General features: G+C 40.5%; 1 protein-coding gene across 3 annotated transcripts in view; it reads right to left on the minus strand.

Moving 5' to 3' along the window:
- Positions 1–1,412: 1,412 nt before the first annotated feature.
- Positions 1,413–25,234, minus strand: part of wdr3 (WD repeat domain 3) — a 57,918-nt gene continuing 34,096 nt past the window's right edge. For all 3 annotated transcript variants that reach the window (XM_063050698.1, XM_063050699.1, XM_063050700.1), the window contains exons 13-27: positions 24,494–24,595; positions 23,230–23,315; positions 20,344–20,479; positions 15,951–16,007; positions 14,903–15,003; positions 13,869–13,980; positions 12,971–13,105; positions 9,690–9,740; positions 9,067–9,132; positions 8,871–8,963; positions 6,581–6,628; positions 5,553–5,596; positions 4,698–4,826; positions 3,869–3,962; positions 1,413–1,765 (exon numbers count right to left, since the gene is read on the minus strand). In XM_063050698.1, coding sequence (XP_062906768.1) covers positions 1,610–1,765; positions 3,869–3,962; positions 4,698–4,826; positions 5,553–5,596; positions 6,581–6,628; positions 8,871–8,963; positions 9,067–9,132; positions 9,690–9,740; positions 12,971–13,105; positions 13,869–13,980; positions 14,903–15,003; positions 15,951–16,007; positions 20,344–20,479; positions 23,230–23,315; positions 24,494–24,595 — 1,410 coding nt within the window. In that variant the 3' untranslated portion in view covers positions 1,413–1,609. The remainder of the gene's footprint in view (positions 1,766–3,868; positions 3,963–4,697; positions 4,827–5,552; positions 5,597–6,580; positions 6,629–8,870; positions 8,964–9,066; positions 9,133–9,689; positions 9,741–12,970; positions 13,106–13,868; positions 13,981–14,902; positions 15,004–15,950; positions 16,008–20,343; positions 20,480–23,229; positions 23,316–24,493; positions 24,596–25,234) is intronic.

The raw sequence follows: 25,234 nt of genomic DNA on the forward strand, positions 1-25,234 counted from the left end.
TAGCTGTGAGAGTCAGTAGGCTTATAGTAGACATCAGTGGATAAGCTGTCTCTAGAGACAGAGACAGAAAGATCTAGAAAGGGGAGGGAGGTGTCGGAAATGGACCAGGTAAACTTGAGGGCAGGGTGAAAGTTGGAGGCAAAGTTAATAAAGTCAACGAGTTCTGCATGCGTGCAGAAAGCAGCGCCAATGCAGTCGTCGATGTAGCGAAGGAAAAGTGGGGGACAGATACCAGAATAGGCACGGAACATAGATTGTTCCACAAACCCAACAAAAAGGCAGGCATAGCTAGGACCCATACGGGTGCCCATAGCTACACCTTTAGTTTGGAGGAAATGGGAGGAGCAAAAGGAGAAATTATTAAGAGTAAGGACTAATTCTGCTAGACGGAGCAGAGTGGTGGTAGAGGGGAACTGATTAGGTCTGGAATCCAAAAAGCGTAGAGCTTTGAGACCTTCCTGATGGGGGATGGAAGTATATAGGGACTGGACATCCATGGTGAAAATAAAGCGGTGGGGGCCAGGGAACTTAAAATCATCGAAAAGTTTAAGAGCGTGAGAAGTGTCACGAACATAGGTCGGAAGGGATTGAACAAGGGGTGATAAAACAGTGTCGAGGTATGCAGAAACGAGTTCGGTGGGGCAGGAGCAAGCTGAGACAATAGGTCGGCCAGGACAGGCCGGTTTGTGGATCTTGGGTAGGAGGTAGAAACGGGAAGTGCGGGGTGTGGGAACTATAAGTTTGGTAGCAGTGGATGGGAGATCCCCTGAGCGGATAAAGTCGTTGATAGTGTGGGAGACAATGGCCTGGTGCTCCTTAGTGGGGTCACGATCGAGGGGTAAATAAGAGGAGGTATCCGCGAGTTGTCGCTGTGCCTCGGCAAGGTAGAGGTCAGTACGCCAGACTACAACAGCACCCCCTTTATCAGCGGGTTTAATAATAATGTTAGGATTAGTGCGGAGGGAGTGGAGAGCATAACGTTCCGAAGGAGTGAGGTTGGAATGGGGACAAGGTGCGGTGAAGTCGAGACGGTTGATGTCCCGTCAGCAGTTGGCAATAAAGAGATCCAGAGCAGGCAGAAGACCAGAGCGGGGTGTCCATGAAGAAGAGGAGGGTTGAAGACGGGAGAAGGGGTCTAACTTAAACAGTTAGTGACACTCAAGTCATTTACACTTAACATGATGCAAGAGTGGAGTCACACACAGAGATCACAGGTGAGACTCTAGCGAGACCAGAATTTAGTTACTAAAATAAGTGATATTTTTAAACAGCAATGGCCTGGTATAAATTATGATGTAATCAAAAGGTTTGGGAAATGTATGCAATATCCATTCTCTTGAATACTGTAATTCTTAGTAACAGACCCTCAAAGCAGTGGCAGCTGACTATTAGACTTCAGCAAATGCACACAATTTGAAAAAGTAATCTTTTATTAAAGCCCATTTACACAGAGTGGCTGAGGAGCCATTTTCCAAATAAATCTACATTGAACAGACAAGGCGGCTTAGTGTGGGGATAAGCTGGATGAACTGGAATGCACTTTGACTGGATCAGATACACATTTCTCTCAATTCTGCTTGTGCAATAGGGAATTACACTTGCATGGATCTTAAGCAGTGGTGAGGATAGCTCTCTCTCTTATCTTCCTTTTCCTTTTCTTCTCGATGAACCTCTCAGTTGCATCAGCAAAAAAGGTCACATCCTCTTTCTCTTCCATCTCACGCTGCAAAAACTGTAGTCCAGCCATATTGAAACCAATGAGATCCTGTAAAAGCAGAACAGAAATAAAAAGTTACCAATGTATTCATACAAAATCCACACTACTCCCAATCAGCGATGCTAGTGCTAAATTTCTGATTTCTTACTCTGCCTGGAAGCAAACAGCAACTCTAATGCTGTGTTATACAGTATATAGTAGGCCCAATGCAGGATCTACTGTTATGCCACTTAACATTTATTTTTACACTGTACATTACTTACCGATGAAAGAATCAGTTTTTCATATGGCCATGGTAAGGTCTGGATAGCTTAATTGAAGGATCTGATATTTTTAGCAGCTGTTAGGTCTATTCCCTGTGTTACCTATTTTTACAATTACGGTTCTTCCATTTGGTTTTTGCCTTGCTCAGATTTAAAGGGTCGTTAAATTTGTTCAACAAAAATGAATGTTCGCATTAAGTGCTTTTCTCAAAAGATGCTGCATTACCAGCTGAGTATTTCCAGCACTAATTTTGTTTTTTAAAACAGTGATTACAATTATTCCATGCATTTCTACACAATTTGATAAATAAAAGCTTTTAAATCAGCTTTGTGCAAAATGTATAATTTATTTCTAACATTCTAAATGAAGTAAGATTACTTCTTTGAAATAACTTCGAGTCGGGCATAATTACTAAGTGAAACAAAATCTTATCGGAATGCATGCGCGATATTCTCTAAAGTAACCAACTACTCACTGTTGCTTATGAATAGAAAATACTGGTGAAACTCAACCGCCTTACAATATGTTCTGTATGACTCCTAAATACAGTCTAATTGAAAAAAACTTCTTGTCAAACCATCCCTTAATAATTTTGTTCCTGAATGTAGTTAGTATATTCATTCGGAAATGGTTATCTATTGTTAGCAACACACATCAAAGTTGCTGGTGAACGCAGCAGGCCAGGCAGCATCTCTAGGAAGAGGTACAGTCGATGTTTAGGGCCGAGACCCTTCGTCAGGACTAACCGAAAAAAGAGCTAGTAAGAGATTTGAAAGTGGGAGGGGGAGGGGGAGATCCAAAATGATAGGAGAAGACAGGAGGGGGAGGGATGGAGCCAAGAGCTGGACAGTTGATTGGCAAAAGGGATATGACAGGATCATGGGACAGGAGGCCTAGGGAGAAAGAAAAGGGGGAGGGGGGGAATCCCAGAGGATGGGCAAGGGGTATAGAGAGAAGGACAGAGGGAGAAAAAGGAGAGAGAGAAAAAGAATGTGTATATAAATAAATAACGGATGGGGTACGAGGGGGAGGTGGGGCATTAGTGGAAGTTTGAGAAGTCAATGTTCATGCCATCAGGTTGGAGGCTACCCAGATGGAACATAAGGTGTTGTTCCTCCAACTTGAGTGTGGCTTCATCTTTACAGTAGAGGCGGCCGTGGATAGACATATCAGTGGGAATGGGACGTGGAATTAAAATGGGTGGCCACTGGGAGATCCTGCTTTCTCTGGCGGACAGAGCATAAGTGTTCAGCGAAACGATCTCCCAGTCTGTGTCGGGTCTCGCCTCGCCAGTGTATAGAAGGCCACATCGGGAGCACCGGACGCAGTATATCACCCCAGCCGACTCACAGGTGAAGTGTCGCCTCACCTGGAAGGACTGTCTGAGGCCCTGAATGGTAGTGAGGGAGGAAGTGTAAGGGCATGTGTAGCACTTGTTCCGCTTACAAGGATAAGTGCCAGGAGGGAGATCGGTGGAGAGGGATGGGGGGGACAAATGGACAAGGGAGTCACGTAGGGAGTGATCCCTGTGGAAAGCAGAGCGGGGGAAGGGAAAGATGTGCTTAGTGGTGAGATCCCGTTGGAGGTGGCAGAAGTTACAGAGAATAATATGTTGGACCCGGAGGGTGGTGGGTTGGTAGGTAAGGACAAGGAGAACCCTATTCCTAATGGGGTGGTGGGAGAATCTGTTGTTAGCAATTGTTTGTTGCAACAGTTTTAATGTTTTATATACACTCTTGGTTTTAGTGTTAATGTATTTTAGAGGTATTATAGGTATTTTAGATTTTATTTCCTGCTCAACGCGTCAGATGATAGTCTGTTACTCTAATTTTGTCTCTGTTTACGCCTATGATCTATTGGTTTGTTATGAAAGAACTGTGTCCATACCTTCATTTCATTGATCTTTCCTATTGTGTTTTTTCTCAAACTGTCAATAACTGTAAGAAGCATCTGATTACTTGTGATCTGTCCAAAATGAATTCTGATGGGAAAAAATATTATATAAGCCATTAGTTAGTTTTATAATCTTGTACCAGAATAAGCAATCAGCTTGATCCCAAATATAGCAGAAACTCAAGAACACTCAACCCTCCTTTACTTCTGGAAAACAACAAAGGCCCCACTTTCAGCTTCTCCTCAATGGCATGGTTGAGATTCTGAATTTCCTGTGGGGAATTGTGGACAACTGCTGAAGTATGCCACTGCAGCCTAACCTAACAGTTCTTTAACCTTGGCCTAACAGTAACAATACAGACCAGTAATAACCTTTCAACATGTATATCACTCATTCATGCACCCCTCTTTGACCACAACAGCAAATTATTCAAATGTTCTGGTTAAGGTTCACACAATCAGCTTTGGGCTGTGATTGGTCAGAACGTACAGACATTAGAGACAAAATTTTCACATCATTGATATTCACTAAATCCAGCTCTAGTACCACAAACAAGAGTGTCTTTATTGGTTATGTGTATTCCTGCTATGCGTGATTTTTTCTGAAATTGCTCAGAGCACAGAAGAATTGGACTGAACAAAGCATATGCAATAGCCATGAGGAAGAAAATTGCGACTGCAACCACGCCTACTCATTGAAAGACAATCCACAAAAACAACAATTTATGCAAATTCATTTCCTTTTCTTTGCAAAAGAACAAAAGGGAACATATTTTGTGTGGAAGGTAAAGAAGAATCAAAATATTTTGGTCTAAGTACTTACCTAAGAAGAAAGAAAAGGCATCGGCAAATGAGTTCGACCTCTGAAGAATGTTGAATGTACTCATTAAATAGAGTTAGCAGATCAGGGCTGTAGGAAAATGGCAGCACAAGCAATGATTCCTCCAGTTCACTAGAAAAAAGCCAAGGTAAATATAAATGATCAAATGGTAAGCACAATTCAAATTGAAAGTGCTCATAACTTTAGATTTGTTTTTCTACATTTTTTTTTAATATTTCAAGACTGATGAATATTTATAAACATTAAAATCAGATTTTTCATTATTATTCTTTTCCACTAACTTCAAATTTTGTCCCACAGGCAAAATGTTATGATACCAGAATGCTTAACTTAGGGATTCAGTGGCACATTTCTTATGATAGTTTACAACAATTTCAATATCTGAAGTAATAGTCCAGATCAACCCTCATTCCTGCTGCATGGTCTCGACCTGAAAAGTTGACCTATACCTTTTGCCAGCACAGATCCTGTTTGAATCACTACGATTTTCCAGCACTCTGTTTTTGCTTCAGGTTCCAGCATCTGCAGTCTCTTTTCTCTTTCCATGACTCTCTGAAATGGCTAAGTAAGCCACCTAGATCAACAGCACTTTGGGACAGGCAATGAAAGCTTAGCTTACCTGAGGCACCTGCACCTCACAGTTAATGAACAACTCAATGCATTAATTAGGAAAATTACACTACAAAATAAAATCTATATTTTAAACTGCTGTTCCTTTATCACTGTCCTAGAGTGACACTGAAGATTATGTGCTGAAATTGTTGATATGGGACTAGAACACAGAAGTAAAATCTGCAATGAGTTTGACACGAATAAAGGTGTTAAATTGTCACTCACCTTGACTTGACTTTTCGAATAACGTCGAAGACATAACGTGAAGGCTAACAAAAATGTAAAGATTAACATATGTAACAAGATAAAGAAAGATACTAAATTATTAAACATACTGCAAGTTAAAAACATAAATGCATCAAAAAATTTCCATTAGCACAGGTAAACAAATAACAAAATAGTTTGGAACCGGAAAATTCCTTTCATGTCTTTATTAGTACTATCTTAAAGCAAATCTTAAACTAGTACTGCACTCAAAATCAATTAGATAGCTTTTTTCATAAGAATAGCATTATATTAAATGAGGAATAAATTTTAATCATTTGTAACTAAAACAATGTAGTACTTTCAAAAGAAGATATAAAGATGAATTAATTATGTGAGTTTAAATAAGTTCAAGACATTCACAATTTCACCTCTCTTCAGTGAACACCCTGCCACCTGCTACTGGTATGTCACAAAGCGAGACAGGCTGGACTCAGTGTTGGCAAGGAGTGGAGTATATCTCACTTCACCCCTTGCCAACACTTTACCCCAGATTGATCCAAATGATACAAACTATGGTCATTCAAATGGAACATCACATTTGATGACATTTCCCTCACTTTTCCAATTTGACTGCTGGATGGACTACTGCATATTAGTTCCCACTTTGGAGATCTCATAGTTAAGGGGTCTCATGGTTCAAATGTGTATTCACTCTGCAGCATCCTAAAAATCTTAAAGGAAGAAATATCTTCAGCATGCTAGCTCATGCTCTCTGTCATACATCAGGCTCTTGACTCTAACTAGGGCACAGCAAAAGTCACAGAGCATGTTTCCATTAATAATCCTTTACCCTCCATTCCCTCAAACATCGCCCTTCCTAAAGGTGCCTGTCAGCCCAATAATCACAGTGCCTTTTACTGATTATTTCTCGATCCTGCATGAAAGCACAGTCTACAACGTAACTCAAATCTAACCGGTAAACTGCCAAATAGAATGTTTCATAATAACAAGAATAATAAAAGTACTGGGGAGGATTAACTACTCACAGAAATATTTCCAAATGCAGCCAGTATAGGGTTGGTAGGTAGTGGAAGCTGAGGTGAATAAAGACAATGCAAGTTACCTTCCACAACATGAACACAGTCAACACTGATGTGAAAATGAGACATGCAAGATTGCTAGGTTGGAGTTATTACATTGTTATTTACACAACATGAAACGGGATTATTCTCTAACTCTGTCAAAATTCTGATGAAGGATCTCTGCATTATTATTTTGGGCAATGACATGAAACTAGTGTTGTTCACAGTAATTGTTGTGCGATACTGATATCAGCTCACTTTAAAGCAGAATTCTCAGTTACTCTCAGTAATCTTGTTCAATTCTACAGGAAAGTAAAAAGAAAACAGCTGAACTTAAGTACAAGCTACTTACAAATGAACCCCATGACAAAATACACTGAAATTCAGATCCTTTGTTGCAAAGTACAAGTTATTTTTCAAAGTGACACTAAGGCCTAATTATTGCTGAGCCAAAGCAATAGCACTAAAACCACTGATTGTATTGTGACTCACCAGCACATTTCAAGATAAAGGTTTTTAAATGAATTAAAATAGAACATGTTATATTAGAGTTTCTTGCTCAGCTGCACAATCCTTCTTTAATGTGAATGGCTGCTCAGCTTACTTGTTGACATCACAGCTGCTGTACACTAGGAACAGCTCCGCACTGACGCTTGATCGTGGATGTCAGAGAAGGAGAGTTATTTTGCTGTGATCACTTGATCTTCGTAAGCAGACACTTGGAAGGCAATGGCAAATTCTGACTGATCCTTTATCTTACTCTGCTGGCACTGTCGATCAATGCTTTGAAACAAACTAAGAGGCCAATGATATGCGGATATGGTTCCTTTTGTTAGCTTAAGGGTGACTCGCTTCCACTCCAGTTCTAGGGATTCTGAGGTGAATAATGAGACAAATACAGTAGTTGCAGATTCTGCCAAAAATGGGGCAGGAGACACTTTGCAGAACTGGAGAGTGTGTAACCTGGAGGGGTGGAAACTGCACTTCTCCCATTGCCTTTACTAGGCTTCTGTGTGCTCTATAGACCCAAAGTCCCTACTGCCATCCCGAATTTTCCTTCCCCTTTTGAGCAGTCAAGGATCAGAATCCCAAGAGCGAGTGGAAGTGTGGAGCTTTTACAAGGAGGCTTTGAGAATATCCTTTGCCTCTGATTACCTGGCTATAACAAAGCTAGGTATATCACGTGTATTTTGGAAGATTGGAATCAGTTTGATATCACTGGCATATGTCATGAAATTTGTTACCTTTGCAGCAGCAGTTCAATGCAATACATAATAATAGAAAGTAATCTTGAATTACATTAAGTATATATATTTTTAAATAGCTGAATTAAATAAGTAGTGCAAAAATCGAATAAAAAAGTAGCGAGGTAGTGCTCATGGGCTCAATGTCCATTCAGAAATCAGACGACAGAGGAGTAGAAGCTGTTCCTGAGTCAGTGGGCGTACCTTCAGGCTTCTGTAGCTCCCTCCTGATGGGAGCAAAGAGAAGAAGGCATATCCTAGATGGTGGGGGTCCTTAATGATGGGCGCTACCTTCTTGAGGCATCGCTCCTTGAAGATGTCCTGGATACTGTGGAGGCTAGTGTCCGTGACGGAGCTGACTAATTTTACAGCTGCCCGCAGCTTGCTTCAACCAAGCAAAAGAATGCAGTCATTGGATTCTAATTAGGGTTTTAACGATGAGAGTATTGGCCTAGGAGAAGATATTAGTATAGGTCTGGCTACCTTGCCACTGGATTTGGATGGTACTGTGGAAACAGTTTTGGTGCTGCCTCTTGGGGGCTTATTGTTAAGAGAAGGAGTTCCGATTGGAATAGATGGCATTCAGTTATTGAAACTGGACCTTGCCCAAACTTCCAGGATTGATTTTGGCTGAATCCCTCAAATCTCTCCACCTCGAATTCCATTGATTTCATGGTAAATGACAGCCAAAAATTTAGAATTCAAAGGGGATGAAAAGTTACTTTGAAAAATTACTTTAATTATTTACTTCACTAACTTACCACAATTAGAAACAAGATCTTTTAAACTAATTTTAAAATTAAGGTTGAGATTGAAAGCTGACTTAATCCTGTAAAATCATCACATGATAATAGGAAGAACAAGTGTTTTGAGATGTGACTAGTTGACAACATGTACAAATCTAAAATTTGTTGCTCTGCATTTGTATTGACTTGTCACATAGTTGGCCTCGCTGGCTATAGAATAGCACGTTAATAAGGAACTTTGAAAAAAATATGGAAAAACCTAACCTCTTTGCCTGCCACTATACAGGCTCTTCTGTGTTCCTCCAGTTTCCTGGTCTCTTCCCTATAAAGTTCAATTGCTTCCATGATCCGCTCAGCCTGCCAAGAACATGCAACAAATGAATTCACTGGGGCTCTCAGAGATCATGTACTAATCTATTCTATAAACTTTAGAAAATATTATTTAGTTTGATGTACTTACAGCTTTAACAGTTTCTATAGTCTTCTTCCCAGCTAACCCTGCTTCCCCTTCTTTCTCTCCAGGAATCTATAAAACAAAACTCCATCGTCATTTTCATGACAACTGTGCACAAACTTCACAGCCAGGCCTATTGATAATGGACTGGAAATATTATAAATAGCAGGAATTCAGAAGGAGAAAGTTTTTAATCTAGTACTTCTGATCAATAATCCTACTTAACATGCACAATATTACAGAAGGATTTCTATTCAACACCTAACACCATCTCAATAGTTATATAGTTCAGGCAGCTATTTTCAAGGATCAAATATTGAGAGAAACCTGGACATCCACTAAAGCTCTTCTGTATTCATGTCAAGAAGGTTAATAAGCTTCAGTGGAATATATAAAGAACCAAAATTTCCCATTTAGAAATAGTGCTACAAAACTAAGTCCTGATTGACCACCCATGATGTTGCATGAAAACAGATTAGAAGCAGGAGACAAAGAGATGGATTTTTTTTATACACTGCAGATGAGAGAAGCTCAGTTTATCATTTGCAGCCTGACAATGCAATTGACCAATTCCCAAGGGACAATTATAAATAGTGCATTAAGATATACTGGATCAGTGAAAAACTCACCACTGGTTCATCTCCTTTTCCCACACTCTCTTCAAATTCTGCTTCTCTTTGCTGTGGGAAATTAACAATTAATTTGCAAAATGCAAACAATTCAGAAATATAACGACATCCACTTCTATACACAACTGTCAGCTCAATCCTTCTAAATGCTTCCAGTAAGATGCCGGTGCGTTTGGACACAGCGGCTTCTACAGGGCCAACCAAAGGTATTATTGTCTTTGTTTAATGTATTTTTTACGATCACAACACTCAGCTGGGCATTAAGTCTACTTATCAGCAATTTCTTCATTGGCAGAGAAATTGAAGGAGCTGGACTTGGTGAAGATCGCGCAGCTGCCTGTGACAGAGAGGCGTTGGAGGAGTCAGTGCGCAAAGGAGGTGTGCGATCTAACAGCAAGTGATCGTCTTAGTCGTTTTGTGATTGCAAGACCCTACTGGACATTGTTAATGTGGAATGCTAAAAGTCCGATTCACTGGTTTATTGGTGGACGGCGGGGGAGCTGCATGGCTTTAATCATAGTGAGGACCAGGCCTCAAGCTGTAATGTCGCCTGTCTGCAGCCGCCCAGGAGAGCCACAAGCATCAGAAGGCAAGATGTATTGTGTTCAACTGCAGACTGCTGCAACATTCATGAACTCATGGATTTGAACGATTTTTTTTTGTGTGACTATATTTCACTGCAGTCTTTTATGTGCTATATGTGCCTTGTGCTGTGTATGATCATTGGCAATGTGTTTTACATCTTGATCCTGGACTCACACTGTGTTGTTTGGCTGTATGCATGCATATTTGTGTATAGTTGAATGAAAATTAAACTTGAAATGCTAGCAGAGAAATCATGAATGATCTGCTTTTAAAATAGTTCTTGTTCAGTAAAGATTTAATTTAAAGATATAGATTCCTCCAATGTCCCTACAAGATTGGCTATATTTCTTCTATTTATTTTGTCAAGATTTTGCAGCCCATTTCTCTGCTTTTTGTCCAAAACATGAGCCCAAACGTTACCGGAAAAAAAAAGCCAAGTTGACCGAGAAAAACATCTTCAATGGGTTGGGAATAAATGGAAGGAAAGTACAAAACATATTCCCCCTCAATCCAGATACTTAAAGATCTTTCCATCATTACAACATTGGTAATGCTGGTAACAGCTGAAAGCACTGAGCCCATTATATAAATTGTGCATAATTTAACTTTTTACGAAAGTTGAGCAAACACTATGGGTTCTTGAAGCCAATCGAAAAATGTTTTAATTTGTCTAGATTGATACCGTTTCTATCTGGAGACTCAACAGACTGCAGATGCTAGAACCTGGAGCAACGTACAAAATGCTGGAAGAGTTCCTGCTCGAGTCCTCAGTAACGTACTCTTGGTTTCCACCTATTTCTCAACAACCTGTTTGTCCTGAACAACATTGTTAAAATGGGTTCCGCATACTATACATGTTGAGAACATCCATTTCTACCTCAATATTATTTTTCTCACCCCAACAAATCAGGGGTAGTGGATAATTTCAGATGGACCTTTGAAGTTAAAGGCAGCAAGGGTGTCCTCAGCATTTCTGTAGAGTCTTCTCAAGGGCAGTTAAAGATCGGCAACAAACAGCTGCACTGCTAGTGATACATGATTCTGAAAAATCATTGAATCAAACACACTGCTTGTCCAAAATTCAGTGCTAGATAAACAGGAATTTCCTCCATCTAAATGCTACACAGATCTAGGCTAACCTTAAGTGTATTCTTCTCCCTATCCACTGTTTGTAATGAAGCAAGATCATTCATAAACTTTGCATTATACTTCATCTTTAGATGAATTTCTGATCTCTCTCCCTATCAACAAGGCCACCTGCTTCCATCTTCCTTACACTCCTTCCCTGTGCTCTATCTCAGCACATCTGATGCTGAAATTCTCACCTATGCCAGTTCTTGTCATGCCTAACTACTCTAGTGCTTTTCTGAGCATTTACTTTGCAACCAAGTTATTCTGCTCTATTACAGATTCATTCAAACTTGCACCTTATCTCATTCAACTCCCATCTGTGTTAATGATACAAATTAACTCCTCACCATATTTTTCAATTCCTCCAACATTTTACTTCTCCATCATCTTTGTAATGCCAGTTCTCCAATATTTCTGTCCTTCTGATCATCATATCATGATATGCAACCATCTAAGCTCTGGAATTCTCTCCCTAAATCCCTAAGCGTCTCTACCAACCTTGCTCTTTAAATCCCACTCTGACAAAATTTTAGTCATTGTAACTCACTCGTGTCCAGTGCTCCTGCAGCCTCCTCTACTTTAGTGCAACCCATCGTAAATTGAGGACTGCTTCATCCAGCACCTCCGCTCCATTCGCCAAAAGCAGAACTTCCCGTTGACCAAACACTAATTTCAATTCTCATTCCTGTTGCAACATGTCGGTCCATGGCCTACTTTTGTGCCAAGATGAGGCCACCCTCGGCTGGAGGAGCAACACCTATATTCCATCTGGGTAGCCACCAACCTGATGGCATGAATATTGATATCTCCTTCTGCTATAAAAGATTTCCCTCCCCTCTTCTCCTATATCCCATTCTGGCCTCTTACTCTCCTCACCTGCCTATCACGTCCCTCCTGGGTCTCCTCCTCCTTCCCTTTCTCCTACAGTCCACGCTTCTCTCCTATCAGATTCCTTCATCCCCAGCCCCTTATCTTCCCTCCCACCTGGCTGCACCTCTCACCTTTTAGCCCCACCTTTTATTCTGACATCCTCCCCCTTCCTTCTCAGTTCTGAAGAAGAGTCTCAGCCCGAACCGTCGACTGCTTATTCATTTCCATAGATAATGCTGGACCTGCTGAGTTCCTCCGACATTTGTATGTGTTGCCTTGGAATTCCAGCATCTGCAGATATTCTTGTGTTTACTTGTTGTGATATTTGTTCAATGTCAAATCTTAGTTGACAATGCTCCCTCCTGCAAGTTGGGGAATTATTTTTACTAAAGTTTAACTATGATTTTCAAAGAAATTTATAAAACCTGAGTGGCCTCAGCCCAGTTCCTCAAGAGCAACAGCTGTCAGCAAATAGACAGAGTTTGTTGGCGGAGAACACTGCGCCATGCTATTGTGCTCTGCCATGACCTCACTCTGCCCAGTTTGCACACTGCGCCCTCAGCTCTATGCTTGCAGTCCAGATCCTAGCTCATGTTCTGCAGTAACGGCTGAGCCAGATCGCCAAACAATCAGGCCTATTTCATCTAAATCAATATAACTTATTTCCCCTTGAACAACAGTGAATGACACATCACCATTTCTCTCTCTTCCTCCAGAATAATTGGTTCTCTCGTTCGGTCCCACAGTCGTAGAGATTTATCGTGAGAGGACGAAACTATGTGATCTCCATTTGGGCTGATGGCCAGACACCAGACCTCCCCGTGATGTCCCTATACAGAACGAAAAACAAACAATCATATTAGATCAACAAGGCTTACTGATCTATAGTGAAACTGGAAGTGGCCACATTCCATCAGCAGCTACCAGGAACTGTACATTTAAAGAACAGGTTGTCTGTGCAACAGAGAAACTAGTTCCTGTGGAATACCAGTCTATAATTCCAATCATGATGCTGTTTTAGACTTAATTAATCATTTATAAAGCAGCCAAATCAAAACTCAAGTGTTTTATCTGCCCGCGGTGATCCATGCTCAACATTTCCAACACCTTTTGCTTCAAACCAGATTTACAAACCCGCTTCCGCTCCACATTGACAAATACAGTACTGTGCAAAGATCTGTGAGGCTTTAAAATGCCTTTACTCAGAGTGCTGTGGAAGAGAGTCATGAATACATTCAAAGTTAAAATCAATAGATATTTATGGAGATTGGGTGACAAAGTGGATCTGAGACAGATGTTTAGCGATTATTTTATTGAGTGGTGAATTAGATTTAAGTGCTCACGTGAGTCATTTACTTCCACTTCTCATCATCATTTGTCTTAGTCCAGAGCAACAATTTTGCTACTGCTACTAATCAATACTGAGTACAAACTCAATGCAAGAATTCATTTCCATGTTGTAGTCAGAGCATCTAGTTTTTGTAATTATTACAATAAACAATAATTATAAATTCAAAAGCAGCCAATTAACTCCTTGAGGAACATCTTGAATGTTTAACTAGGTAATGCAACTTCCACTGAAGTTATACTTACTTCCAGAGTTTGAATATGCTCAAATTTGTCAGCATCCCACTGTTTGATTTTCCTGTCTTTCCCAGCAGTGAAGAAGAGATGAGTTTTTGCTACAAACTTCAAGGACATTACACTGCAGGGAAATAGTGAGGAAAAAAATGGCTTTTCTAAGTACTTAATCTTTTCTTCAGTTATATAGAATTTACCATTTTTTGTTGTGTAACCCTAAAATTGCTGGAAGTTGACTGCACAACAAATAATTATCACATGCAGTTGATTTGTCTCTCCACAAAAATACATGATTCTGAAAAGCACCGTGTGAAATTTCCCTTTTTAAATCTGCATGGTGCTTTATTTTTAAACGTTTTTAGTATCTTCCTCTCCAACCATTCCTGCTCCAATCCCTTGTAATCTTTATATTTTTATTGAATACTTTCAATTCAGATTCTCATTTTTACTCTAAGTGTTTATTTAGGTGCCTTTTATTATACATATGTCAGTACTCATAAATTTAAAAGATATTCTTATAAAAAATGCTTCAATTGTTTAAATCTTAAAGCACTTATTTTTCTAAACGTCAATTCCAACTTCTCATCCTCATTCCAACGTACAAAGCAAAAATGGAATGGCATAACTCATGAAGGCTAGCCCGAAGTGATACCTAATAAATGTATGTCTAAGCTCAGATTTCAAAAATCAACATAACAGTTCCCTTACTGTAAATAAACTGTGTATTACCATTCATAATACCCAAACAGCATGCAAAGTATATTCATTCATATGAGTAGTGCAGACCCTTGTCCATTGCTACAATTGTGTCTAATGCTGTAAACTATCATTTAGTTATTGCTGCCTTTATATACCAGTTCAGAGAGACCCTTGTGTGCAATTTCCCAGTACAGTTTAATGCAACAACAATGGCAATCATTACTAAAACCATTCTTTGTGTTGAAGCAACGACCGACTGAAGCCTCAGGTGACTGCTCCTCCTGTAATCTTGATAAAGACATAAATCAGGAATAATGCACTCTTCTTTATTGTGAAACTATCCCTACCTGTCATCATGAGCAAACAGTGACCTGTGGCAGTCACCAAATTCCAGTCCCCAAATCTTCACGTTCCTGTCAGCTGAACCAGTTGCTATTAGAGAGCTATCCTAGAAATTATAAATGAAGAACGATACATAAATAAAATAAGGAAGGATATATAAATAGAAAATGCTCATTGGAGGTACCTTACCAATCCTCACAAAGCATTAAGTTAAACAACTACAACCCCTTTGACCAAACAGGTAGATGTTGTAACAATTAGAACTGTTCCATAAATAAATGTCAGGTCCAATACAAAATAGGTTAAGGTGACTTGTTCCAAACAGACCACACATGACTCATCACTGTGTGCTATCCTATTTCATTAGATTGCTCTTTATTCTAAGCAGCCCCGTTTATTACATGCCAATCCACTGTTCACTGCTTCGATCTATGCCATCCATTGTTTATCGTCTGCTCAGTCCATCTTTCACCATTCTTCACCTGCTCACTCACTCTAATCTGTGCCACCTACTGCAAAGTTCGCCTCGTTTCACTGTCCAATCCAACATTCAGAGTGCTCTCCTCACTGCCGAACATATACTCATTGGTATTATGAAAAATGGAGTGGGAGGTTGCTTAACTTGAAGAAAGCACATTGGTCTTACAGGAATAGAAAACCCTACACAAAGGAGATACTTCTTTTAAGATAAAAGTGTTAGTTAGAAAGCACATCATGGGCATGATGTCAAATATACTCTCCAATCTTGCAAATAATTGGATAGCAATGACTTTCAAATTCACAGTAGAAAATCTGATGGGTTAGAATGTAGGCTGAGGGCACAAAAATCTCCAGATTTGTCTAATATTAGTAGACGATAGGTAAATGGAGGTGAATCATTGGTCAATTACAACTAAGCCTATTTTACTTTTACTTTATGAGAAATTTCATTTGTTTAGTTAGAGGTAACCAACAGAAAAAAACTATCCCGATATTTTATATCAATTTGCTCTCCTTTTATTCCACAATACACACTAATACTGAATAGAAACAAGCAATGGAGAACACACTTACGTGAGAGATATCCATACAAAGCACAGGTAGCTTGTGTCCATAAAGAGAGAGGAAAAACTGTAGGAATAAACACAAAGAAACATAGAAACTGACATTTTTCCCTTTCTGATCTTATTAATTACAATTTTATTTCTACTCACAATATTAAAGATGTTAATTCAAAGGGGTTATTGTTAGCTACGTTTAAGATCTTTTGTATCAAGGAAGCATGTTCCAAGACTGCTGGTTTATGCAACACCTCTAGTTATATGCAAAGTACAGTCGTCCCTCGGTATCCACGGGGGATTGGTTCCAGGACCCCCTGCGGATACCAATATTCGCGGATGCTCAAGTCCCTTATATAAAATGGCGTAGTATTTACATATAATCTACAAACATCCTCCCGTGTACTTTAAATCATCTCTAGATTACTTATAATACCTAATACAATGTAAATGCTATGTAAATACTTGTTATACTGTATTGTTTAGGGAATAATGACAAGAAAAAATAGTCTGTAGATGTTCAGTACAGATGCAACCATCGTAGCCAATGCCAATTCTCCTGTGATCTTTAAGTTCTTGAGGCTGTAGCGCTTTACATAGCTAGCCAACCATCCTTACTAGCCTTAAACTCCTTCCTCTCACTCACAGCACAAGTAGCGAACGAACAAGACGTGAGGCAAACAATGCTCAAACAACGAGTGCTGGAGAGAGACTGAGGATCTGTGAAATGGCGGGAGGCTACAGCAGGGTATGCCTACACATCATTTCATTCGTGTGGATTCAGCGTAGTGCTCGGCACGCAGCAAATTCAAGTTTTGCTTTTTGGAACTTTCTGGAACTTTTTTCCCCGAATATTTTTGATCTGCGGTTGGTTGAATCCGCGGATGCGGAACCCGTGGATACGGAGGGCCGACTGTAATTCAATGATTTCTCGTCCACCATGAAATCAACATACTCATACCTTTCATTTACCTTCCTATGTCATGCCACTGTTTATCTTATCTACACTAGGTAGCTGCACAATATAATTTTCCGACAACCACAGCATTAATGATCACTCATTCTTGGGAGTTTTGAAGAAATTAAGACCTTCTCTAAAGTGCGCGTAATACAAAGATTTATATAGAGTACATCTACACTATAAGCCCAGCATTGGTGCCAAGTGATCAATGGCTTTGCACAGACACTAAACTTCTAGATGAGTTTCAAAGCCCAAAATTAGTTTGAAGTGATAGGATGCTCTCTCCTCTGGAATCTTCTATTCTGTTGCTGCAGTATCAAGCTAGAACAGACTGTAATTTTCATAATACATTTGATTGGAGGATGTGGGCATCTCCATTGGTGCGAACATTTATTGGCCAACCACAATTGCACTTGAAATGGTGGTGGTGAACTGCCTCCTTCAACTGGAATGATGGCATTAATAAGTGGTGACTCTTTGTGTGCAGATCCGATGGGAATCATCAAATATTTTGGTTTAGGACTACAACAGCTGAAATCCAGTCACAGCCATATAAGCAACGCGTTTTAAAAAATCTATCAATCCTCAGAACCGGCAGACCCTGGATGTACTTCGCCTTTAAGAAAAAGTGGGCCGATCTGCAGATGTAATTGAAATGCAGAGCCCTTAGACACCCACTCCCGACTATCCTGCTGGTGAATGTACATTCTCTGGAAAATAAAACTGAAGACCTCAAAGCAAGATTGCCATACCAGATGGCTATCAGGGACTGCTGTGTACTTTGTTTCACGGAAACTCCCTCCTGCCAGTTTGGACGCAGCGTTGCAGCTCGAGGGCTACACTATTCACTGCAATGACAGGACAGTTGAGTCTTTTAAAGGTGGAATATGCTTCATGATTAACTCATTGTAGTGCAGAGAAATGGTGGTTCTGTCTCAATTCTGCTCACCAGACCTGGAACATCCAGCGGCCAAGCATCATCCATTTTATGTCAAGGGAGTGTTCCACTGAGCACCATGATCAGGAGGGGGAAAAAAAGATCAGCCATGATTGAATGGCTGAGTAGACTCGATGGACGAAATCGCCTAATTCTGCTCCTATGTCTTATGGTCTTATGATCAGCAATCATGAAACAAAGCACCCCGATGCCTTCCCTATCATTGCGAGGTATTCAAACAAGGCCAACTTAAAGAAGTCTCTGAACAACTACCACCAGCGTATCATCTGTGAACCAAAGGAGCCAACACAGTTCACCACTGTCATATCACCATCAAGAATGCTTACCATACAACTGGAAGATCTGATCACCTGGCTGTATTTCTACTTGCTGCGTACAGGCAGAGACTGAAGACCTCAGCATCAGGGGTGAGGACCAAGAAGGTATGGGCAAGGGAGGCGGAGAAATGCTCACAGGACTGCTTCGAGTCGGTGGACTGGACAATATTCAGGGATTCGACTTCAGATTGGAATGAATTTGCCACAGAGGTCAATGACTTCATTAACACCTGTGTGGATGAGAGTGTGCCTTTAAGAACATACCGGACATATCCAGAACAAAAGCTGTGGATGAACCAGGAGATTCGTAGCTTGCTAAGAGCTAAGACCTGTGCTATTCAAGACCATGATCCAGAGCTATACAAGAAGTCCAGGTATGACCTACAGAAGGCTATTTAAAAAGAGAATAAACTCCAGTTGAGGTTAGAGACAGAATCAGATGTACATTAGTTCTGGTAGGGTTTGCAGGCCATTACTTCCTACAAGCTGAAACCAAACATCATGAGTGATTGTGATGCTTCACTCCCAGAATAACCCAACACCTTTTAAGCGCGCTTTGAAAGGGAGAATAAACCTGCACCTGTGCGAATCCCTGAAGCATAAGCTGACCCTGTGATCTTTGTCTCAGAGGCCGATGACATTACATCTTTCAAGAGTGTGAACCCCTGCACAGTGCCAGGCCCTGATGGTATGTATACCTGGTAGGACACCGAAAGCCTGTGCCAACCAACTGGTGGGAGTGTTTAAGGACATCTTCAATCTCTCATTGCTGCTGTCAGAGGTCCCCACCTGCTTCAAAAGGGCAACAGTCATACCGGTACCCAGAAAGAGCAGGGTGGGCTGCCTCAACCACTAGCAGCCGATTGCAGTCACACCTACTGTGATAAAGTGCTTTGAGAGGTTGGTCGTGGCCAGAATCAACTTCTGCTTAAGCAGGGACCTGGACGCGCTGCAATTTGCCTATTACCATAATACTGTCGGTCTACAGTGGATGCGATCTTATTGGTTCTCCACTCTGCCTTGAATCACCTGGACAAGAGCAACGCTACGGTCAGGCTGCAGTGTACTGATCGTAGCTCAGCATTCAACACCATCATACCCTCAGTTCTAATCAACAAGCTCCAAACCCTGGGCCTCTGAAGCTCCCTCTGCAACTGAATCCTCTACTTTCTCTTCAGGAGACCACAGTTAGAGCACACCAGAAATAACATCGCTTCCTCGCTGACAATCAACACTGGTGCACCTCAAGTGTGTGCTTAGCCCACTGTGCTACTCTCTCACACTCATGACTGTGTGGCAAGGTGTAGCTCAAACACCATCTATAAATTTGCTGATGGCACAACTATCGTTAGCAGAATTTCAGAAGGCAATGTATAGGAGTGAGATACATCATCTGGTTGAGTGGTGTCACAACAACCACCTTGTACTCATCGTCAGCAAGACCAAGGAATTGAGTGTGGACTTCAGGAAGGGGGAAACCCAACAATTCTTACAAATTTCTACAAATGTACTGTGAAGTGCATTCTAACTGGTTGCACCACCGTTTAGAATGGAAAAAAGTTGCAGAAAGTTGCCAACTCAGCGAAGTCTATCATGGGCACTAGCCTCCCCAGCATCGAGGACATCTTCAAAAGGCGATGCCTCAAAAAAGCAGCATCCATCACTAAGGACCCCCATCACCCAGGGCATGTCCTCTTCTCATTGCTACCATCAAGGAGGAGGTACAGGACCCTGAAGACACTCAACATTTTTAGGGAACAACTTCTTCCTCTCCACCATCGAATTTCTGAATGGACAATGACCCATGGACACTACCTCACTATTTTTTGTTCTTTTTTGTACGACTCATTTAGTTTGTTTTTATATATATTTATTTCTTATTGTAATTTACTTTTTATATTACATATTCCAATTTTGCTACTGCAAAACAACAAGTTTCACGGCATATACCAGTGATATTAAACCCGATTCTGATTCACATTCTGCAGTTCCCCTACTTGTACAGGTACCCTCACTACAGGTGCACCAGGGTAAAAGGATCAGGATTTTAGCCCTTTGATAACAAAGGAACGATGATGTATTTGCAATTTGGTATGATGACCAATTTAACCCAGAAGTTGGAAGTTGTGGCACTCGATGTACCAGCAAGTGCAAGTTTTCATGAATCTTTTACCTTGAGTGTGTCCGTGTAGAATACTTTAACGGTACAATCAAGCAATGACACAGCCAGCAGCTTCTGATTAGGGCTGTAGCACACAGATAGTATATCTTCATCCAGCTGAAGTGTACGGGTGTGATTCAAAGACAGTCTGTAGTTGTGATAAAAGGAGGTTTGAGGTCAAAATCAGCCAGCTCATAAGTAATTAGAATTGAAGTATCACATCATTAGATGAAACGTACCATTCAGTTAAAAAAAATCACCAGGAAGAAAATATTTGATACAACAAATGGGATAGAGAGCAAGCTTGTAACACCATTTCAAAGTAATCTATAGAATAAAACGAGGAAGTACAGATTAAAATTGCCAAAACAATTCAGGAATGGCGTCAAAGTTGCCCAACAATGAGGAAATAGGAGCACGAGCAGGCCACCTAGCTTTCAGTGAATCCTGACTGCACTATCAGAAGCTCTCAGATTAGGTGTCAAGTTGCAGCTCCATCAGTTCTCTCTGAAGCACACAGAAGAAACTCAAAGCCCAAAAGAACTACAATTGGCATTCTCAACAAAATAAATCGTTCAGTCACCCATAAAGCTCTTTGGATAATGTCAAAGGAGCTGCTGCTTGTTTGACCAGTATGGGGAATTCTACATAAATACTTATCAGCTCTAAAGTACTTTGTCATGCATTTTTAGGAACTGGGAATGCTCGATATGAAAGTAAGTCTTTCTTTAACAATTTACATCTTTATTTACTACATCTACCCTGGGTACTAATAAGAGTATGGCTTTGACCAGCCATTTGCCATAATACACTTGTAATCAGTGATCTTTTCAGAAAATCCCTCACACTCATCTACAAAGCCACAATTCAAGTGAGATTTTCATTGACCAGCAGCTCTTAGCTGCATTTCTGATTCTTTGCTTTCAAGAACTGCGAATTTGAACACATTAGAGGCACAGTTGAAGTAGCATATGGAGAGCCCTTTCAGATCAACCCCATTAAGACAATTTTTGATGCTATGTTTGATGCACTGTCAGAAAAATATGCAGCAGGCCTGTAGCGGGTAATGAAGGATTTTCTCACTGGAGCTTTTGCAGACTATCCATATATGATTTGCTTGCTAAATGACGCTTTAAAAAGTCAAGTTTCCAAATATCACTCTACTTCTTCCCACTTGCAAATGCCCAATTTGAAAATTTGGCTGAGTGGTGCAGTCACAACAAACTCTCACTCAAAGTCCGTAAGTCCAAGGAACTGACTGTAAACTTCAGGAGAGGGAAACCAGAGGTCCATGGGTCAGCAATCATGGGAGAACCAGAGGTGGAGAGGGTCAGTGACTTTAAATTCCTGTATGTCACTACCCCAGAGGACCTGTCCTGGACCCATCATATAAATATTATGCGAAGAAAGTATAACTGTGCCTCTGTTTCCTCAGGGGTCTGCAGAGGTTTAACATGTCATCAGAAACATTGGCAAACTTCTATAGGTGGAAAGTGTGCTAGTACGGGATCTCCAATGCCTTTGAGCAGAAAATCCTATAGTAGTGGATGCAGCCCAGTACATCACAGGTAAAACCCTCCCAACCATTGAGCCTATCTACATGCAACATTGTCGTAGAAAAGCTGCATCAATCATCAAAGATCCTCACCACCCAGGCCATGCACTTTTCCTGCTTCTGCTATCAGGTAGAAGGTACAATTGCCTCAGGACCCGTCCCACCAGGTTCAAGAACAGTTACCAACCATCAGGCTCTTAAACAAAAGGGGTAACTACACTCATTCTTCTTCTGATGTTCCCACTTTTAAGATCTCGTTATCTTGTTATTTCATGCTATTTATTTATATTTGCATTTTCACAGTTTGTTGTCCATTGATCCCGTTTACAGTTACTGTTCTATAGATTTGTTAAGAATACCCGTAGTAAAGGAATCTCAAGGTTATATATGGTGATGTGTATGTACTATGATAATAAATCTTACTTTGAACTTTGAAGAACCCCTGGCTGAAAAAAAGCATATCCTTGCTCATCATGTTTTTCCAAAGACTTTGTAAAGATGTGGAAGAAGTTCTTGTGGTCGGATGAGACTAAGGTGCAACTTTTTGGCCTCGACACTAAGCGATATGTGTGGCAGAAATCTAATACTTCACATCAGCCATGTTATATGCACTTCATTCTATGGGGATGTTTTTCAGTTGCAGGGACTGGAGATCTAGTCAGGCCTGATGGGAACATGAATATTGCTCAATACAGAGAGATCCTGGATAAAAACCTGCTAGCCTCTGCCAGAAAGCTTAAACTGGAGAGGAAGTCTGTCTTTCAGCAGGACACCAACACAAAGCACACTGCCAGAGGAACCATGGAACAGTTTCAAATTAAGAAAATTGATGTCCTTGAGTGGCCCAATCAAAGTTCTGACATTAACCTGATCGAACCTCTCTGGCAAGACCTCTAGATTGCTGTCTGCTGCCACTCCCCAACTAATCTGGCACAGCTTGAGCAATTTTGCAAGGAAAAATGGGCAAATGTTGCTCCATCAAATTGTGCAAAGCTAATAGAGACTTATCCAAAAAGACTACTGTCTGTAATAGCTGCAAGAGATGGTTCAAACTAAGCAAAGAGGGATGACTGCTGATTTCTCAGTTTTTTAATTTTTAGTTCGTCATCCTTTGCAAGTTTCCTTTTTTGGGGGCTCTACTGTGAAAATCAGAGCAAGTGATTCACAAATACAAATTCTCAGTTAAATTGATCAAAATCCCTGGTTGTATTTATGTGAATAATGGGTTGGGGACTGAATATGTTTAGAAGGAACTGTAACCAGGCCCCTTGATGAGCAGAGCAGGTAGCTATTCTTTGTGCATTAAATCAAAACCTTAATTTATTCTTCCTTTTATAGCTTACCTTGTCTGTGTGGAATCTTCATCCTTCACCAACTCAAATTCCCAAAATTTCACTGTCTTGTCAGCACTTCCAGAAACAAAACCACGCTAGAAAGAGGAATTTAAACATGATAATCAACATTCATAAAATAATTCTGAGGGAATTGCCAGTTCAATGCCCAATAACTTCTTTTCAGTTCAGATTTCAATGACAGTCTAACCCAAAAAATGACCGTTTCTTCTTTCTTCATTGAATGCTATTTCACATTTCCTGGTTAGCCTTTGACAGCAGATAAGGTTCTACCCCCAGCTTTGCCTTCTGTAAGAGATTATCAGGACACTCTGGGACGGCATTACAATGCCTACTTCTGAGTTCTGTCATTGTAATCCATTACAGCTTAATGCCCGACTCCCAGATCCATAGTGTCAATGAGCTCAACCCTCTGCATCTGTAGCAGGTGTAGCAGAATGGAGGTCTTGGGCAGTGACCAGATCAATTTCACCTCATTTTTATTACCTATCAAGTGTCTTTGAGAAGGCAGCAGTCTTGAGCTGCTGCAGTCTATGTTGGGTAAGCACACCCGAAGTGGTGAACACCAGGAGTTTGGTTCTGTGATAATGAAAGAATGATTGCCTTTATAAATCTCAACCAGCATAATATGCGAAGTGGAGAGAGCTTGCAGATAGCTAGGATCCCCTGTGCCTATTCCCTTTGTCCACCTACTGTATCTTAGTATCTGCTGGACAAATTGTATCACACTCTTGGACCAGAATAGGCTCAGTGGACCACACAACTTTCCACTCTGCAAAAAAAAATCCCCAACACTACTTTTGGAAGTCAAAGGTGTCATGTTACTTGACTCTGGCCATGGATTAAGGCTTCTGCTACATGAAGAGAAATGGATTCTGGCACATAGTTTTGTGGGTTTCAGCGCCATAGCTATCTTCCACAGATGTAATTAATTTATTCAGGTAGTGGATACATTTTGATTTTCCTTTCCAGGAGAATGTATTAAATTATTTATATGTAGACTTTAAAGTTTCCTTAAGATAAATTTAGACATTTCCTGCATTTAATGTGCAGGAATGCAAAATAAGTGCAGGAACTTATTATTCCTTTATAAAATTTTCCACAACCAGCTAATATCTAAATGGTTACCATTCATTAAATTCTGTCTGCATGCTTACTCACAGCTTTTGTGGTAAGAATAACAAAGACATAAGGTTAACACAACAGCAATTTTTAGAAACAAACTATAGGCCTAAAATTGTACAGAACACGTTACCTGGTCTGGTGCCAGTGAAACAGACCACACTGCTCCATCATGGGCATCAAATGTCTCCAACATATTTCCTGAAGCTAAATCAAAGAGCTGTAGCTTTCCAAACTATATAAAACAAGAACAATGACACAAAATGTGACAACACTTTATATGTAATCTAAATCAGCTGTACGCTGATACTAAGCTGAACCTATATCAACTACTATCAATCAGCTGCTTTCATACTTTCCATATATGAACATCTGTCGATAGTTAATACATTTAGTATAAGAGCAGTAAGTTTATATTTCACATTGAACACCCAGATTGTTTCATTCTCAAATGCTTTCCACATTGATCAGATCCACATGCCTACTTTCATACATCTGAGTTTTCTTAATCCGACACAGTTACAGATTGCTTTGGAATAATGAGTTCCTACAGAATTCAGTGGAATTATTCAAGGCCAATTTGGAAATCAAATGAATTGACATTCCTTCCATAAATAAAAATGGCTAAGTTTATGAGAATATAGAGGCTGGTGGGTAAACTGTCCTCACTGGGGTTCAACAGCCCGCTCTGTAACTGGATCTTGGACTCCTTCATAGAACAACCCCAGTCAGTCCGACTTGGCAGCAACATCTCAAGCTCCATCACGCTGAGCACCGGTGCCCCCCAGGGCAGTGTGCTCAGCTTGCTGCTGACTCACGACTGCACCGCCAGATTCAGCCCCGATCGCATCATCGCGTTCGCTGATGATGCTAC

The sequence above is a fragment of the Mobula hypostoma genome, chromosome 6 (genome assembly GCF_963921235.1).
Source record: "Mobula hypostoma chromosome 6, sMobHyp1.1, whole genome shotgun sequence".
In the NCBI taxonomy this organism is placed as follows: Eukaryota; Metazoa; Chordata; class Chondrichthyes; order Myliobatiformes; family Myliobatidae; genus Mobula; species Mobula hypostoma.